The 18,965-nt window shown below is 45.2% G+C and overlaps 1 protein-coding gene across 3 annotated transcripts; it reads left to right on the top strand.

Moving 5' to 3' along the window:
- The first annotated feature begins 1,879 nt into the window (after window positions 1-1,879).
- Window positions 1,880-18,219, top strand: add3b (adducin 3 (gamma) b). 3 transcript variants are annotated; one of them, XM_029834835.1, is made up of 16 exons: window positions 1,880-2,076; window positions 2,617-2,757; window positions 7,247-7,481; window positions 9,108-9,252; window positions 9,764-9,915; window positions 10,321-10,401; window positions 10,845-10,994; window positions 11,209-11,352; window positions 11,638-11,736; window positions 12,690-12,863; window positions 13,760-14,020; window positions 14,200-14,316; window positions 14,493-14,582; window positions 16,036-16,159; window positions 16,669-16,761; window positions 16,878-18,219. In XM_029834835.1, the coding sequence occupies exons 3-16, from the start codon at window positions 7,281-7,283 to the stop codon at window positions 17,114-17,116; spliced, it is 2,070 nt and encodes a 689-aa protein (XP_029690695.1). In that variant the 5' UTR covers window positions 1,880-2,076; window positions 2,617-2,757; window positions 7,247-7,280; the 3' UTR covers window positions 17,117-18,219. The 3 variants fall into 3 exon arrangements, with proteins under 3 accessions (XP_029690695.1, XP_011601546.1, XP_011601545.1); XM_011603244.2 differs by lacking the exons at window positions 1,880-2,076; window positions 2,617-2,757 and adding an exon at window positions 6,296-6,580 and having other exon boundaries at window positions 16,672-16,761; XM_011603243.2 differs by lacking the exons at window positions 1,880-2,076; window positions 2,617-2,757 and adding an exon at window positions 6,297-6,580.
- Window positions 18,220-18,965: the final 746 nt, after the last annotated feature.

The raw sequence follows: 18,965 nt of genomic DNA, 5'->3' as shown, positions 1-18,965 counted from the left end.
CGCGCATCAGCCTCTAAAACGTCTGTGTGATTGGATACGTGTTCTGAAGTGTCGCAGACTCTCGGCGTCGGCGCTGTTTGACGGCAGAAAGTCAGAAATTCTCCTTTGAAACATCTCTTGACTTGCCGATTGCGTTTAATTTGGCTGCGATGACACTCACAGTCATTATCTTGAGAGGAGAGGATTTGTTTTTGTCTTTCGCACACTGCTTTGCTGGATGCACACCAGAGATTTGCAGTTAAAGCAAACACCTTTTACAGAATAACCAAATCTTTACAAAACTGTAAGTGATCTGCGTCCCATCCCTGAGATCAGCATGTCGGACGTGTCCTCCCATCTGATGCACTGATGCCGCCAATTTCTGTGATCATGTCACCAGCTTCCCCTGTGACCTGAAGAAAATCCCTCCTGTATTGAGGGCATAAAGGAGCATGTTTATGCTGGAATACTCATGAATGTGATATTTGAGGAAAGGATGGTCAAAGGCTTTTTGCACTGTAGGGGAGGAGGAATTTGAAGGAGAATTCAGGAATCAGGTGTCTTTTAAAGGGATTTTTGATTCACTGTTACTGCAGGTTATTGTCACAAACTATCAATCTGATGCTTGAAAAAGTATCTTTTGGCCAATTCGAGGCAGCAAAATGTACAAACCTAAAGCTCGTAGACAGTTGCTGGCCGCTTTACCTGCCCTGGGCACCTAATTTTTTTGATTTTCCAGACAGATGGATCAGCCTGTCGGAAGGTGCAGCAAGAGAGTGAACACGGGAGTACTGACTGAAATTGAAAGACGCTTGTCTCTTTGTTTTATATTCGCCCACCTCCCGCTAGATGGCAGCGTAGTGCCGGTTGATCATTCACCCAATGACATCACTGAATCTTTTCCCTCTTTTCCACCTCTTTTCTGATGCTGTCACAGAATTATCACACAGACTGGGAAAGGATGACTGCAACAGTGAGGAAGACTCCCTGCCTGAGTAATTGAAATGAATCTTCCATCTTCATCAACCTTGTCCTTTGACCCCCGGAGGTCCCGCTCCAGGCAGGAGAGCGTCCTCTGGGTGTGGTTCTGTGATTGCAGAAAAGCTCAGGAAATGAATGTTTTATCAGCCCGTGCTAAGAAAACAACACAGCTGCAGCCAGGGAGGAGAAACAAATATCTAAATTTAACTCATCTGTTACTGCCAAGCCAAACAAAGCAGGCAACGGACAGTTTCCTGTCCTCTTTTACAAGACACGATTTTCATTAGCCCGATGAGGCCTCGCCTTATCGAGTGACCCCCATATCTGAAATCTAGAGTGAGAATAGTCTAGCCGTACTTGTTGAAACTGTTGGCCTGGATTTGTGGTGTTTACTCAGCCGTGGCCGGCTCAGGTTGTGCAGCACAGGAGGTGAGCAGCACCACTCACTCAGTGGAAGACAGAACGTGGGAGGAGGTGCAATGTCCTACTCAGCAGCAAAATTTAGAACGTGAGAAAGACTCGGCACGCTGGAAATTGCAGCAAGTCAAATGTGCATCAGTACCTTCTTTAAAATGGAGTTCTGAGGAGCTTCTTTGGGGAAATTAACCAGCGCCAGAGCACAGACAGATACACAATGTCTGTGTCGTGGGTGGATGATTGTCCCTCCCATTTATTTCCAATCCAGTCCAATCCCATCCTAAACACCAGAGCCACAGGATCTCCTCTCAAACGATCTCTCGCCCGAATGTGAGAATAGACAGCCGCTGTCAACGGCGAGCAGCGAGGAGGGGGTTTGGGAGATCTGAGAGCTGCAGTTCTGTCTCTTCTGGGAAAACCAGATGACCCTCCTCAAAAGTGATAATGTAAACAATTGGCCACTGGTGGAAATGTGGGAGTTTTTGAGTGAAAAGAGGAATTCTCCTCCAGAGCCGGTGTAAGAACAGCCAACAACACTGAAAGTTTATCTTTCGTGGCAGGTATTTGCTGGAGATAATCTCCACATTGGGTCTGTTGCACAGTGGAATTCTGCTTTCAGGCTTTCTTTTGGAGATATCGGTGGAACGCGGCAGGAATTACAAAAACCTTGGCGCCCAGACTCAGCATTCTCAACATATGGTGTGTATGACTTGCATAATTACATCTGTTTTTACGGCATTTCTTAGCTTTAATAACGTATCTTCGTCACTGACTGGGCTGGTCTGCAGCTGCGCCCGCAGAGGCCTCAAACAGCTGCTCTCAATTAATGTCACTCTTGAGAAACATTACTCGGAACAACCATTTGTTGACTTTAGATGTGGGCCCGGGAAAGCGGAGGATTTCATAATATGCGCGCCTGGCGACGTGAGTTATAGACGGCTGTAAAACTGCAAAGGCGGGGTCACGACCCAAACCCTTCCACCCATGTTAGGGATTGTTCCTGTTCCAGTTTGCATGTTTTACTTACACTGTCTGCATGGTGTGACTTTGACGTTGGGCTGAGTTTTATGTCAACAACGTGGATTCCGTGGGCTACAGTGTTACTTTGCTGTTTTAACGGCGCTCCGCTGTGGTGTGTTTCAGTTTGCCATAAATGCCAGGTTTTATGTAAAGGTTAGTGGTTTACATGGGTTTTTACAGCCTGACATAATTGAAAATCAGCACCTAATTTCCCTGCAGCGTTAGTTTCCACCGCAACGACGCGGCTGCTTCCCCAACACCGTGTCGAAGGGAACCCCACTCTGACTGTTAGATCCCTTTAAGAAGAGGCTCTCTTAAACCACGACCACAACAAAGGCGGCAGCCAGCCTCACCATTTAGGTAAATGTATATGTTTCCACATCTGTTGTGTGTGTGTTTGTTTGTGTCTGTGTGCTTTGGAGGGGGAGATGTCTCACATGTCTGCAAAACCGGTGACGGCAGCGATCCAAGTGTAACAATGTAAATTGTTCCAGGTTCAAAGTGTGCTCTGTTGTTCCCACCCACCCTCCCTGCTCCGGCTGTGCAGCGGGGACCATTTTTAGCACCGCGCAGAATGATATATTCTGTCTGAAGTTATCAAAACAATGGCATTGTTTGGTGCAGAAAAAGTGAAAACCCTGCAGAAGCACGTCACACTTCCATTGGGACCTTGAAAGTATTGGAATGTTTAGGTGGGAGGAAAGTCTGGGGATGTCAGACAGCTCGGCTATAGGACGATTTCTGCAAAACCATTTAGCATAACATTGGGAAGGAGGGAGAGGAGGTATAATCCGCACTAGAAATACTAGTGAGGAGACTGATTAAAAACCCTGCAAGTGTTGTTCCCAAACACCTTCTTAAAGAGGGAAGAGAGGTTTCTTTTTACCTCCTGCTGCATTTAGAAAACAGTGAGTCACGGCATTAAGGTAAGTAATGTTATGTTAGCTAATTATATTATTCCACAAAGTGGTTGCGTCCATTTCCTTTTCATGCATTTGGCTGACAATAGCAGTCCTCTCCTAATTCATCCTCAAAATAGGGACAGCACACGTTACCATGGAAACCCCAATGGCACATACGCAAAGTTTTTTTTTCTTCCTTCCTCTTCGTTTTCTTCCACAAACATGAAATCCCAGTGTAATTCCGTGTATTTCTTCAAATGGTAGCACCGGGATTCTTACATCGGTCTTACTAGTGGAAATCACCGGATTGGAAACGGGTTTATTGTGTATTATTATTTCCCCGCAGTGCTTTGGCATTATCTGTGAAAGCACCTGAGGCTGAATATATACCACCTGTCACCTTGAAGAAAAGCCTTTGTGGATCTCAGGCAAAGACACAAACATTTCATTTTCCCCTTCACAGCTACAGCACAAGTTGTCTGGCTGGGAAGGAAAACATTCCCAAATACGACAGCGTTGAGCATAAAAGAGGCAGAACACAGTAACTCATGCAGAAATAACTTTGTCCTAATAATATATAAATATTTATGCAGCAAACCAAACCAGTGTCCTCCTTTGCCTTCTCCTTTATGTCTTTACTAAAAGATCCTCCAGCTGTTCTTTGGCCGGAGAGAGCAGACAAACACCTCAGCAGATGTCAGAGAATCCACATGATTTATACATTTCCACCTGTTCAATTCCATTACTGTCAACAGTTTTATGTTTCCAAGTGGCAGCACTTTGGGTCAGGCCACTCGCTGCGACACAAAACTGCACCACTTTCCGGGTCTATTCAGACATCTATTATGAGCAGCAACCGTTCAAAGGCAGGTTGTGGTTTCCATCCCAGAGAACCGTCTAGATTTAAAAACCTCGCCTGCTGCACCGCTCGCTCAAGCTCCTAAACTCATCATCAGTTTGTTGGAGCTTTGGAACGCTGTTGGGCATCACGGTGGGGGCAGACGCCAGCACTGAGGCCTCACAGCAAGAGCGTCCCCGCTTCAGATCTCCCATCCTCCCACGGTCCAAAAACACGTGTTTGGGGAACGCCTATCGTAGGTGTGAATGGTTACTGGTTATTACCCTGACACCCGTCTACATGGTTTAGCCCAAATGTCCCTCCGCAAGCTGCGACTTCCTCCCTTCCATAGTCTTGCTCCCCGTTCCTTCACAGCCGTCCTAGAGCGATCATTCTTATTATTTCTTTTGAGCTTGTATACTTAATTTAGAGTATTTTATCTCTTATGTTTGCCAGGTGACTTTGAGAGGCCTGAAAAGTGCCTGTAAATAAACTCCATTATCATTATCCTCCCTCTCATCTGAATGTGTGATGTTGAAGAAGAAGCTTTTATTGTCATCATACAGTTGATTGTAAAATGAAATTTGGACTCCGGATGGAGGCTAAGTCCTGATAGAGCGCCATGATTAATGGATGGATCCGCCACTGCCGCTCCGATGGGTGAATTTATGCCATACGGGGCTTTACTTTGTACGATTTCATTTAGTATTTTCGTCTCGCTCATAGTTCGAAGGCTGCTGATGCTGAAACTTCAGCCTCAAAGTCGATTAATAAGAATTGAAGAAATTTTATTGGACTGCATAAGTTTCACGTCACTGCTGGAAACTTCAGGCTCCATTAGCCGCAGCTAACACATAGCACTCAAAGTCTCTTCCAGCTGAGACAGAATGAGACCGACTTGAAGACGTTCAAGACAAACTTTCCAGTTATTGCATCAATATTGGTCATTGTTATTCAGTTTTTTGTTGTTTTCATTGACTCACTCCTGCAGTTCGCCAGCAAACTGCATCTGAAAGCATTTGGGAGGGAACGCTTCTGGATTCTGCTGAGGTCATCGATATCCTCTGTATGAATGAGAAGCTGGCTAATAACCCCGGACGTTTGGTCAATCTTTCCGAGATGGACTGTCCGCCTGAAAAGTTCAGATAACAGGAGGGGGTGGGGGTTGCAGGCGTGAGCATGTGCAGACATTGGTACTGTATGTGGCCTGGGTGGGAAGTCTGCCAGAAAAAAGGGAGGGTGGTTTTTTTCAGGGTTTTGGGGGGTCACCCGGCTCTGGAGTGAGAAAGATCTGCTTTTCATTACAGGGACCCATAAGTCTACAGATCTGCTCCGCCTCCCAGGCTCCACTCTGTTTCCTGGAATTGTTGTGTTAGTCAGTGATCCAGTCGTTCGCTGTCTTTCGCCCCAAATCTTGATATTTGGGTGATTGATTAAAAGGGTATGTGGACTGGCAGGAGTAGGAGGTGCTTTCTCTCTCTCAAACACACACACACACAGTGAAATACTGGAGAAAGTGTCAGAGAGGTGAGATAAATCTGCAACGAATATTGAATGAGATCATTATGATTTTAAAAGTTTTTTGAAGCAACTTGCAATAGATTCACTGATGAAAAAGCAAAAAACGCACACGACCCACATGTTCAATAATCCAAACGTGTGGAAGCGCTGTCTGAACTGAATCAGGAGTTCTCTGAGCACCCACAGGCCCAATACACTTCGGAATTTCTTTCCCCCCTCGCCACATTTTGGAGAAAACACTTGTTCTGGGGTGGAGTGCAGCGTTTTGCGGGAACATTAACGCTTTGATGAAAGCCTGCACCGGTGAGCTGTGGGAACAGCGGAGCTTATATTTATGCCTCAAAGTGGCAGGAGGTAATGAATCATCTTTATGGAGCCTGGGACAAGCTGCTGGAAATGGAATAACACAGTCACAAGTTTGACAACCTCAAGTAAAACGAACTTGAAAAAAAGAACCAGGCAGTTCATGAAGAGATAGAAAAGATGTTGCAAAAAAAAGCGCCAAAACATGCAGCTCCGATCCTGAGTGGCCATTCCTTTGTCCTGCTGTGCGCGCACACACACGCGCACGGGGCCTGGTGGGTGGATGAGTGAAGTCACATGGTCATTTTTCCTTTTTTCCCACACAAACACACCCACATCCTCTCCCATGCAGCCGCTCTTCGCTCCACTCCTTCTTCTTCTCCTCCTCCTCCTCCTTCTTCTTCTTCTTCGGGTGTTTACTCTCAGCGGGCAGTCCGCTCCGTCCGGATACTGTAGCAGCATCAAGTTGCGCACTTTTTTCAGGGCCACCATGCATCCGAACCGGGCGTAACATCGGTCTACTTTGACTTTTTGCGCACATTTTTGGAGCCCCCAGTCGGAGGATTTGGACACCGCATCTTCGGCGGAGGCGTTGAGCGGCCGAGCTTTGTACATTCAGGTATTTTGTTAAACTTAAGAGGATCAACAATGCGCCGCTTTTGTTGTTAACACGTTGTTGTTCACGTTAATCAAGTCTTCAAGTTGCGACTCGACTTCGTACGACCGATACTGTAAAGCCTCCCCTGCTGCTGAATCAGCGGTAAAAGTTTGCTTTTTGCTGTAAAAGTGGCAAATAATGAGAAAGTCTCGGAGCTGCGAGCCTCTTCCGAGCCCCTCCGCCCCCACGTCCAGGTAACAGCAGCCCTGGAGCAGCTAGCTGCTATTCAAGTTGACTCATTTGCATCAGGCCAGGCTCTCCCCCCCCCCATTTATTTTAAAGCTGACAAAGCTTTGCAACTTCTAAGCGAGTAGAAGTGTGATCCTTCCTCCATTTCACCCTTGGAGAGTCGGCCCCCATCTGTGTGGAGAATAGCTGAAGAAGCGATTGTGTGGAAATGAAGCTGTCTAACTACAGATCTCTGCTGCTGTGCTTGGCTCCTCTAGTTTTTATCTAACCAGCTTTGTTAGTGAAAGCAGCATCAGTTGCACAATGATGCAACTCTGCCTTTACTGTAATTCAGTGAGTCATTATTGAACCCATTCAGCCTTCTATTCTGATATGCTCTACCGGTTGCCTTGACAGCCTGACTGTAAAGTAGGCTGTGTCGTTATTCCCCACATACAGCTTCCAGGAGAGTAGGAGGACGCACGGCGAAGGTATGAGTCTGGTGGAGGTGAGGCCGATGGCGGGGTCTCTCACCCTGCCGCTGTCGAGCAGCGAACCCAAGGAGCGCTACTTCGACCGGGTGGATGAGGGCGACCCCGAGTACCTCCGCGGCAGGAACATGTCCCCCGACCTGAGGCAGGACTTCAACATGATGGAGCAGAAGAAGCGGGTCACCCAGATCCTGCAGAGTCCGGTATGTAGCCAGTGGCTGTGTTGTAAGTGCCCTCCTACACAAGCTTTCACTGTAGATGAGTCAGAGAGAAGATTTCAAGCCGGAGAGAGAGATGCACCTTTACATAAGGCACACAGACACATGGTGAATGCCATTATATGTGTGCTGCAGCTATTTTATTCTAGCGCCGCCGCTGCCTGGAGCTTTGGCCCGTCGTCATATAGATCTATACATTGCATCTGCATCAGTAAAGACTCCTACTGCAGGCAACTCCAAGTTAACTTGTCTTTGGGTAAATTTTATCCGGGTTTAAGTGCATTGTGGGCAACTACAGCCATTGATTTCCTGAATCCCATCTCCCAGTTTAAGCAAATGGTTCCCACATTGTTAAATAAACTCCCCGCCCTTTTTCTACGTAGTTCTCTCTAGATATAGGTATTATATAAAGCAGCTCTGGTTAGGAGCAGCATTCCTGTGTTCCAGTGAGGTAATAACTCAAAAGGCTTCTAGTTTATAATGTGCTTGGCTATAGTGTGTGACACCACCGCCAATTATGCACCGCAGCTCAGGCCATTGAATTCAATCATTTCAAAGTCAATAAACACACTCAGAGTATCTTCAGGCAATTTATTTAATGACGCAACATCGGCAACATTACTCCCCATTAGAGTGGTAGAAAATAAACTGTGCCGGGAGTTCTGGTTTTACACAGGTTACCAGCTCTGGATATCGATATACATCGAGTGTTCTTTGTCTGCATTGAAATTGAACTAATGATGAAACAAGACAGAGACAAGTTTTGAGTCGCAATGTTCGCATTTCCACTCCATCATCCAAATGGACGACACGTGCTGCTGCAGTCTTTCGGGGAATAAAAGGAGAATTCTGTGAGCGCTGTGCTTTTAAGGAGTTTACCCCGCAGGCTGAGAAAGAGATCATTCTTCCAGCAGTCTCCACAAGTGTCTTTTGATTTGGTTCAACATGTGATTTGACCTGCAGCTACAGAACATTTAATGACTGGTGTCGGGTGCGCACAGGCCTACACAGCTGAGTGGATCTAGCAGGATCCTGGATGTGGATGTGGCCTCTCGCTATTCCCCATTTTTCTTCAGAGACAGGTCGCGCAACATCTCCTCATAGTTGTCTGCTTCCAACATAATGAACGGTTGTTACATTTGTGACAAACGCCAACGAAGAGCGTCTGGTTGGACGGAGAGCGAGGAGTTGAAATAAAAAGATGCCGCTGAAGTGCATGAAAATTAGCCCACACTTATCCGTGATTGCATAACGGGCCAAACGCGCAGAGCTCATCTCATCACCATGGGAACCGCTGTCGGATGAAGCAGAATCCCGGAGCTTGCAGGAAAATCCTGTTGCTTCAAGAGTCACAGAAAATGATGGTCTGTTTTAATGTGAATTCCTGCTGCTTCTTTCACAGGCAGACAGAGAACTTCTTAATGGGGGCGGCCTGATTTGTGTGTAGTTGCAATAACGGTCCCCTGAAAGCAAGCTGAGCCAGAATGGCTCTAAATGGCTAAATTATGGGAGCTTTTACGGTGTCTTACCTGTTCTTTTCTCTTAATCTAGCCCCAAGAGAAGCCATCATATTACTTTTATAAGAAATTGTTGTTTTTCCTCCATCTGCAGGTGTTCAAGGATGAGCTGGAAGGCCTGATTCAGGACCAGCTGACGAAGGGCAACAGCCCAACAGGTCTTCTGGCACTGAGACAGATCGCTGACCTGGTCATGGCCAGTTATATGGGAGGAGCTGGTCCCCTGACTTCACCCATCAGTAAGTCTGTGTGTGTGGGGGTGTGTGTGATTGAGAGAGAGAGAGAGAGGTAGAACAAGAATCTCTCCTTGGGGACTAGATTGTTATTCAGCGAGTACTCCATCCATGTGCATTATGCAGACTGAATATCTTCATTGTCAAGGAGCTGAATTGTCAGACTCTTGTGACTCTGAACAACCCTGGAACAGCAGAAACAGACAGAAAGCTTTTTTTTTTAAATTCACTTTTTATTAAGGAGCCCTTGTGACTGGTCTCAGTAATGAATCGCAGCATTTTTGCAGCACTAATGAGGCTGGCATAACCTGTTGAAACCTGTTTTTATTGTGTTTCTGGGGAGGTCACACGGAGGTCAACTCTGTTGTCAAAACGGGGTCCTGCAAAGCCTTTATATGGAAAATACAGGAAAATACTCTTCGTCTTGGTCTTCAGCTGCCAACTTGAGCTAAATGAGATGCTTCATCTGCATACATGATTAAATCAAACATAATCAATAATGTCATGTTCATGGCAGGCTTCGGGACGGTGACTCCAGTCAATGATTTGTTCGGGAACGAGTCTCCGTCTTACACTAAAGGAGAGAAGCAAAGCCGCTGCAGGCTGGCCAGCCTCTACAGGCTCGTTGATCTCTTCAGCTGGGCTCGTTTTACAAGCTCCTACATTACTGTGAGTACGACTTCACTGCCTTTCCTGCTCCGCACCACTGCACAGCGGTGCCCTGTTTGTTATTCCCTGACTTATTTTGAGACACTGTATGGTATTTATGGCTTTGGAAAAGTCACATTGTGAGTTCCCAAAAAGCAGAAATCGTGGGCTAGAATCAATGTGGAGGAAGGAAGGTGCACCAGCCCACGCATCCATTTTTAAGTTTGTCAGAAGAAAGCTGTTTCTTCAACTTCCTGTTCCCTTGAATCTATAAAATAGGTTGTCTTGACTCGTTGTAGAAAATGTGGTTTTTTTGTTTTTACATTCCTGGTACAAATATTTTTAAGTAAAGAATTCCACTTTCTGTGTTTGAGTCTCACGTGCGATGATAGAATCACTAAACTGAGACTGGTATTTCTGCCACAGGTGCGTGTGAATAAAGAGCAGGACCATGTTCTGATCAGCCCACAGGGTCTGTCGTACGCCGAGGTGACAGGAACAAATTTGGTAAGTAACCCTCTTTGTTGTCGTGGCAACACAGGGAACAATTAAAGGCCCCACTCGTAGATTTGCACTGTTAATGAAACCTTGTTGTCTCCATTTAGTTTTTAATAATTTAGCCGTGGCTTCATATGAAAGCAGCCCCTGAAGGTCGGCTTATTAAGCCTAACCAGAATTCATGTCTAGATAATTTGACAGGTTATGCAAATAGTTTATAGCAAGCTGCAGTGTTTATTAAGCCGATCGTCAGCACTAATGCATTCTGTCATGCATATAAGTAAATATTTGGCTCTGGACTCTCAGCCTGGTATTTAGAAATGCCCTTGCCTTGTTTTTGTTATCTATATGCTTTCACACGGTTTGAAATGATTGCAGATATTTCTGTTTACGGGGTCCGTGATGTTTAAACATGCCAGTAAATAGCAAAAACCCCATCTGGTTTTCTGCAGGTGAAAGTAAACATCATCGGCGAGGTGGTGGACCAGGGCTCTACTGATCTGGGCATTGACCAGTATGGATTCGCTCCACATGCTGCCATTTATTCAATGCGGCCCGATGTGAGGTGTATAATCCACCTCCACACCCCCGCCACAGCTGCAGTGAGTATGCTGCACACATCGGAGCAGAGAGGCAGGAGAAAGCCCACTCTCTGCTTTCTCAGTCACTTTTAATGCAAATGCATCATTGGAACATTTTTTTTAAAACAGATATTTATAGGCAGGGCTGTAAAATGTTCTGGGCAGAATCTGGTTTTGGTCCAAACTGTTTCTAAATGTGTCTGATTCTCAGACGCTTTTGTTCCAATGCTAACAGGTGTCCGCGATGAAGTGTGGAGTCCTGCCCATTTCCCATGAGGCTTTGCTTCTGGGAGACGTGAGCTGTTTTGGTTACCATGGTAGCCTGGATAATAAAGAGGAGAAGGTGGAGTTTCAGAAAGCTCTGGGCCCTACTGCCAAGGTAGCGTCAAACCGAGACACTTCATTAGTGACACACTCACTCTCATGGGGTTGCCGTATTAGACTGTACACGGATGAGCCACACGCATGAATAATCTAACATGACAAAGAAAAGTGGAGCTCTTTATGTTAGATACACAACTCAGAAGTCTCACACTGAGAATAATTCCCACATCAAAACGGGGACGTGATGCTTGTGATTAGTGGTGACTATGGAATGAATTAAACTTCTTGTTGTGTTGCCTTTCATGGGTGGTGGTGCGAGCGGTTCCATTTATCTTCTCAGGTTATGGTGCTGAGGAACCACGGTGTGCTCGCTATGGGAGAGACGGTTGAAGAGGCATTCCACTACATGTACCACTCCCAGCAGGCCTGTGAAATCCAGGTGGGGACTCTTTTAATCCAAATGAAATGCTCAGATGCGTTTCTTAGAATATACTCCCTGGAGACTGTTGTTACATTTGAAGTGTAAAGATTGAAAGTCAAATGTCACTTCTAAATATATCTACTACTTTGGACCTCTAGTCTGGAATTTTTGGACACAGTCATGGAAAAATCTATTTTGTTTCCTGGGAGCCACAGGAGGTTCTGCAAAGCACTTGAAAAAAGAGGAAGTTGAGAACAGGCATTCAGCTGTTGGATTCTGTATTTCTCCTCTTAGATTCTATCAAATGTTAGACATTTGACCTTGGAACTGCCTTTAAAGCAAGATAACCCTAACACAATGTCTGAAAAAGTCATTTAATTGTTGGTTATTTGATCTGTGTGGGGCTTTTAAATAGAGATCTTTGTAGTTTCAGGTTTTATTTGATTAGTGACTCAAAATCTGTTAAACTGCTTTGTATTTAGTTGTTAACCATTGCTCTTTTAAAGGGTACAATAATACATCTCAATAGTCATTTCTGAGCCGATTTCCTTTTTATGGCTGAAAAACACTCGATACGTTTTTAATCAGTGGCACAGCAGCCACTCTTCTAATATCATATTATTATTCAGTTACCTGTGAGCTAAAGCTAATATAATTCAAGCTGAAGTCAAGGGTTTCTCTCCAGCTCAGTGAGCATCTTTAAACTAGACTTTTTTTTTAAAAAAAAATAAAAAAGAGAGAGAGATGTGAAATCCAGGAGGAATACCTGCACAGGTTAATAACCATGAAATCTAATATGGTCCTAATCAGCAGGACTGAGGAGGAGCTTTGTGCTCTAGCTGCAGTACTTATTAACACACATTAACAGGAGGTGAGCTTCTGGCAGCTACACACTGCTGGACTCTACAGATTAATATTCTGCCTTCTTAACCCCAGAATAACTAAGACTGGTGGCATTACCGTTTGTCCAGGTCGGTGCTCTGAGTTGCTCAGGCGGTGTGGACAACCTTGTGCTCTTGGACAAGGAGAAGTTTAAATCCCTGACCCGGGGCGTGTGTGAGGCCGGGGTGCCGGTGAACAATGACATCAAGTGGAAAGCGGGCGAGGCGGAGTTCGAGTCCCTCATGAGGATGCTGGACAACCTGGTGAGTGAACCCTGACCTGCATCTTTTACCCATCATGCTCCGAGTTTCCTGCCCTGTTTGTCGGGAAGTGTGCGATTAGAGAAGACAATGAAATTGGATTCATTTTTCTTATAATCTGGAATGACTTGTGTGATTTATTGATGCGGCTGCGAGCATTTTTCACTGTTATCACGTTTAACGATGAGGGATTTTGTCAGGTCGCGATACAATCGCTGAACTGCGGTCTCGTTACGCGACAGACGTCTGGCTGCTGCCTGTTTAAACCTTCCTGCTCTAACCACACGGCTAATAAGCAGACGCCCAGATGTTCTGTGGACAACAAAGATGTCAGCCTGTCCGTTTGTGTATGCTGCTCACTAGCAGCTGCGGTCGGAGCGGGCCGCAGCTGCATTAGTTCTGTGTGATCATGGCCCTCCTGCCCTTTCAATCACCGCTTCCAGGCGCTGCGGCACGCTGCGGGCAGCATCAGCCACACACACCGCGCAACCACTTAGTGCGAGGATTCTAGAGCACTCAGTTGAAAATGGTATTTGGATTTTTCTCTCGGGCCGCTCCTAATGGCTCCGGCTGCAAATGTCACGTACAGGGAGTCGATTCATCAATGCCAGGAGGCGGAGTTGACTTGTTGAACACGAGGGGGTGATTGTAGGTGGGGATCAAGATTAAGATGGGGTAAAGATCTCAGGATTTCTGTCTGGAGACTTTAGATGGGCTCTTTCAAAGACAGAGCTGTCCAGAACAACTGGACACTGAGCTAATGTTGAACGCCATGGGGTGTTCGGTATTCCTTCGAAATGTTCAAATTAGTCTATTTTCTGTTATGAGGGAATAATTGAGAAGGCTGCAGTTGAAAGACAACTGTTGTGAATAATGTTTCCTATTTTGGGACTTTGTAGGGATATAGAACGGGCTACTCGTACAGGAACCCCATTGTCCGTGAGAAGCCTCGCTCCAAGAATGACGTGGAAATTCCTGCCACCGTGTCAGCTGTGTCCCCGGAGGACCATGAGCTGGGACTGCGGAGCCCCTTTAAGTTTATGTTGCAGAAACAGCAGAAAGAGAGGACCCGGTGGCTCAACTCACCTAACAGTTATTTGAAGGTCAATGTACCCGAACACTCGCCCAGTGGGGACGTCAGCCCCAGGACCAAAACCATGGTACATTAATTTTCATGTCAATTTCCTGTATCAATTAATGTTATTATGTAGTCCTGACTGACTCGGAAGGAAGTGGAGCTGTAATTCTTCTGTATTAGTCTGCCCTCTTGTGGTCAGATCGATAACTGCGTTTATAGTGTTTTTTGGGGGGCTGAATTTTCCTGGTTTGTTTCTTTCAGTGGATGAAATCTTCACATCTGGGAAACAATGTCGGCACACCAATAAAGATTGAGGACCCCAACCAGTTTGTTCCACTCAACACCGATCCAACAGAGGTCCAGGATAAGAGGAACCGGGTTGGTTGCAGCAATATCTCATTTTCAAAAATATTGCCGAGTCAGTTTCCTTCACTTGTTGCTTTAAATTCTCATAATAATATGTTACAATTAAGGTCTGATCTAGAAATATTGGTAGGTGATATTTCAACCACCTTCAATGCGATGATGCCTGAGATTTATCTGTTTTACTTCAGATAAAAGAGCAGCACAGAGGAGATCACATGACTCCAGGACCCAAGTCTCAATTATTAGCAGGCATAGTTGTGGACACCATTCCAGGACCAGTGAGTATATTTTCACTCTTATACTGTTGGTCTATGTTATGCAGGAAATATTTCATATTTTCATATTAGTTTAACTACTGTTGCAACATGTAAAACATATTTAATTAAAAAAAATAATCTTGCAATTCACCCCCTTATTGTCCCTTAATGCAAAGATGAGAAAACAGCAGGATGTTCCACTGCAGTCAGGCTTCTGTGTGGCTCCCATGTCAGTGTAACTGTGAGAAATAAAGCTGATGTCATGTTCTTAAACTAGATTTTGATTTACTTGGAGTGGTTATAACCAACGTACCAAGTGTCTTGTTGTCTCAGAACTGCCACTCAAAGATTCTAATAAGTTAAATGACAGCAGCAAGACGAAGCTAAATGTTTAAAATGCCCGAGAGTCTCGGAGGCACCAAAACCGCGTGTGTGTGTGTGTGTGTGTGTGTGTGTGTGTGTGTGTGTGTGTGTGTGTGTGTGTGTGTGTGTGTGTGTGTGTGTGTGTGTGTGTGTGTGTGTGTGTGTGTGTGTGTGTGTGTGTGTGTGTGTGTGTGTGTGTGTGAGAGAGAGAGAATGAATTACACTAGCAAAGTGAGGACATTTTGCCTGGTCCTAATAACATCAGAGGTCTGTTTGAGTGTTAAGACCTGGCTTTAAGGGTTAGAATAGAGCTGGTTTTTAGGGTTAGAATAGAGCTGGTTTTTAGGGTTAGAATAGAGCTGGTTTTTAGGGTTAGAATAGAGCTGGTTTTTTGGGTTAGGCATTTAGTTTTGATGGTTGGGGTAGGACGTAAAAGTCCTCACAAAGGTAGAAGAACAAATATCTGCAGGTGTGCTCGCAGCAGATTTTGATTGAGGTCTAATTAGTAAATAATTCAGTGTCTGTTGAAATTACATGTTGAATTTTAGGAATCCTGAATAAAGTTTTCACCTTTTATCAGTTTCAATTTGCGGTTGAACATCAACAGCACAGAAAAGCTGGTCAACATGGCAACAGTTGCAGCACTTTTCCCTCAGTGGATGTTTAGTTTAAATCACCGATTATTTCTGTCCGGTTCACGTCTGACATGTACAATTATCAACCAGAATACAAGTGCGAGCCATATACGCTGATTTGGGTTTGCAGCTCAGTAAGGAGCCGGTAGATGGAATTATCGGATTTGCAGGTAGAAGGAAGGAAGACCATCACACCTTCATTCAGGATTCATGAGTTCATTGAACCGGCAGCTCCAGATACCAGAAATCTGATTTATTGATATGAACTGTCAAGATTCTTCCACCAAAGTCTGAGATATGACGGGAGGTAAAAGTGCAAATACTGACATTACTGACAGCAGCATCTTTCTGTTCCTGGCTTATTGGAGAGATAATCCTGGAGCTGTACACCCGTGTGTCACTCAGCGACTCTCACTTTTCCGATGACCGCTCTTCATGCTGCTCACACATCACCTCTGTTTTCGCCTCCCAATCAGGCTTTCATCAACGAGGATGAGGAGTACACTCGCTCCCTTCCCCCCAACCCGTTTGGCAATCTGACAGAAAAAGAGCTGGAAGAATACAGGAGCACGGTGGAGAGAAAGCAACAGGGCCACGAAGGTATCTTCAACCCATCCACAGCCTGATTTCTCACACATCACTGGCTATTTTATTGATATTAAATTTAAAATCACCATCAAGATAACTGTGGAATTCCAGTTTCAAGGACATTGCGTCTAAACTGGTGAGAGTTTAAGGTCATCCTGTTGATAGATTAAGTTAGATTATACCCAACAGTTGGCCACTAGGGGGCGATATTCTACACAGAAGTGATTAACTAATGAATATTGATTGACCAATAAATCATTAAGACGCTTAATCCCCCCTAATTTGATTTAGCAGATGAGTCTTAAGTTTCTGGAAACAGATGCGCCGCATGAATTTGGTGTAAAAGATAGATCTCATATTTTTCTGAAAGTCCCGACTGGAGCTGCTTGTTTGATCTTAACTCCGCTGAGGCGGCGTGATCGGGGTAGGTGTCAGAGTGTTGCTGTTGAACCTCACTAGTCTGGCTGCCTGTACGATACTGCAGCTTTGATAAATGATGAGCTCTTGATCATATTTTTCAGAAGATGACGACGCCACAGATGCAGATGAGATGACAACGTTTGATGGCTCCACCATCTCCCTGTCGCTGTCTCCCATGATGACGCCAGTTAAAGGTGATTAACAGTTAGATGCTGGTGCCTGACAGTTGCTCAGTCTTTCATTAGACATGTGCCATAGTCTGAGCGCGCCGTTCCTCAATCCTTTCCTCGCCGTTGCGTTCTGTTGACAGATGGAATTCCCAACGGGAAGGATCACCTGGCGGAACTGGAGGAGGATCTGAGCATCGAGGTATCAAAGCTGAGCCTGAGCAACGAGGAGACAGTGGAGATCTCCATCACAACCAAGGAGACGGGGGAGCCGCAGACCCCAGAGAGCCAGACCAAGAAAAAGAAAAAGAAGTTCCGCACACCATCCTTCCTGAAGAAGAGCAAGAAAAAGAAGGAGGAGAAGGAAAAGGTGGAAGCTTGAGGCCATTAGGTGTAAATACAGTCGGTATTCATTCATTGTATCTTGTTGAGGGTGCCTGACAAATGTTTCTACTCCTGTTCCCTTACTCAAAGCCGCTCCATGATTCTGACAGTGATCGTTCCCGAAGGGCTCCGGAGTCAAAGCCGATAAAAGATATGGGATTTTAACAAAAAAAGATAGTTGTATTTGTCAGTACCCATAGTGTGTAATGATACAACAATATAACGTTCCAGTAGTTAACAGAATATAAGTTTAGTTACAATTGTGAGTTTTCTTTTTCTTTTGCACAAGTTTATTGTTGAATGTATTCTGAAGGAAAATTTAACCATTTAACAGCCACACGTTGGCTGCACATTAAGTTTTTAACCCTAAAGGAGTACGATTTGTATCCAACTCTATCAATATCGCGTAATAATATATGTTGAATGAATAAGTATTACAGTTTAGTGTTTGATAGCAAACTGATTTAAACTAACTCCATACTAACCATGCTGTGATTGGGTTTTTGGTCATTCTTCATGTTTCCTGTCATGTTCCTGTTTCGGTGGTTGCTGCTTCATCGTAATTGTGAGGAGGATTTGAAAGCAAAGCTTTGATGGATTGACAGCAAGTCGCTCGCACGTAGAAGCCGAGAGTCTGAATCGGGGCAGGTTGGATGTGCTGGATGTGCTCACGTTAAGGCAGTTTGCTGTGGAAAGCCCCAGTTTGGATCTGAACTGTGTTATGTAACCGTTTATACATCCCCGTCGATAATGTGAATTGTTGTGACCAAAAGGGAGCCAGCTCCTTTGACTCTGTATATAGTTCTTTTTGTGATGGTTTGTTAACCAAATGTTCCACTTTTAGAAATGTGACAGTACAATCTAATAATACAAGACTTAATCACAATGTTTATATCCATCTTAATACACGGTAGAGTGACTTTTAAAGAGTTTAATATTTAACTTTGTAACTTCCTGTGCCTAGTACTTGTATTTCCTGTTTACATCACTAACTGTGCTGCCTTTTTTTTACTTTACATTACAATTGTCCTGCCTCATAGACGAATCTTTAGTAAATCATTTCCCATCTGATGAAATAAAAGTTGATGTATATTTCCTTAACTGTTTTACTCGAGTGTCGCCCTTGATTCAGGCGTGTGCGGTGCTGCGCTGCGTCTTCACGCAGCATCTAATTTAATCGGAGTGGACGCAGCTCCTCGAGCATAAAGGAAAGCCTGCAGAATAATACGGACAGGCTCCCTGTCTCCGAAACACGGCGTCCTCCCTAAAACAATGGCCAGTGCTCGCTGATAATTGACCGTGCGCGGCTGTATAATCAGGCTGCAGCCATGATATGAATAGGCGTTGTCATGGTAATCCACAGCGAGAGGGAGAGGGGGCCGCCGAGACAATGAGGGGATTTGGTGTCTCTAACAGGTGTTGGTGCTGGGGGAGTGGCAGGATCTACCCCCCCTCCCTCCTTGGCAAACATCCCGCAAGATGGTCTGAAGGGAAATGAAGAGGTCAAAGGTCAGACTTTTATGCTTTGAAGCAACAGTTTACAGCAATGAGACAACATTTCAGTGTTTGCCAACTTTCTCCTTCTTGACCTTTGCTCTGAGCTCCTCCATGCAGTGACAGTGCAGAGGGGAGGCGGTGTGTGTGTGTGTGTGTGTGTGCAGCAGGTGACACACACACTCTCCCGGTGCCCCGGGTGTCCTCTTGCTGCGACCTCGGGGGCAAAGTTCAGCCATTGTTTTAGAACAATTGTGTTGCTGCACAATGGCTGATCTGAGATCGGCGCCTCGGTCGGCGGCTCCGCCAGGAGACCACCAGTCCCGCCAGGAGACCACCAGTCCCGCCGGGAG

The sequence above is a fragment of the Takifugu rubripes genome, chromosome 4, assembly GCF_901000725.2.
Source record: "Takifugu rubripes chromosome 4, fTakRub1.2, whole genome shotgun sequence".
Classification (NCBI taxonomy): domain Eukaryota; kingdom Metazoa; phylum Chordata; class Actinopteri; order Tetraodontiformes; family Tetraodontidae; genus Takifugu; species Takifugu rubripes.
This window is presented reverse-complemented; position numbering and strand designations above follow the sequence as displayed.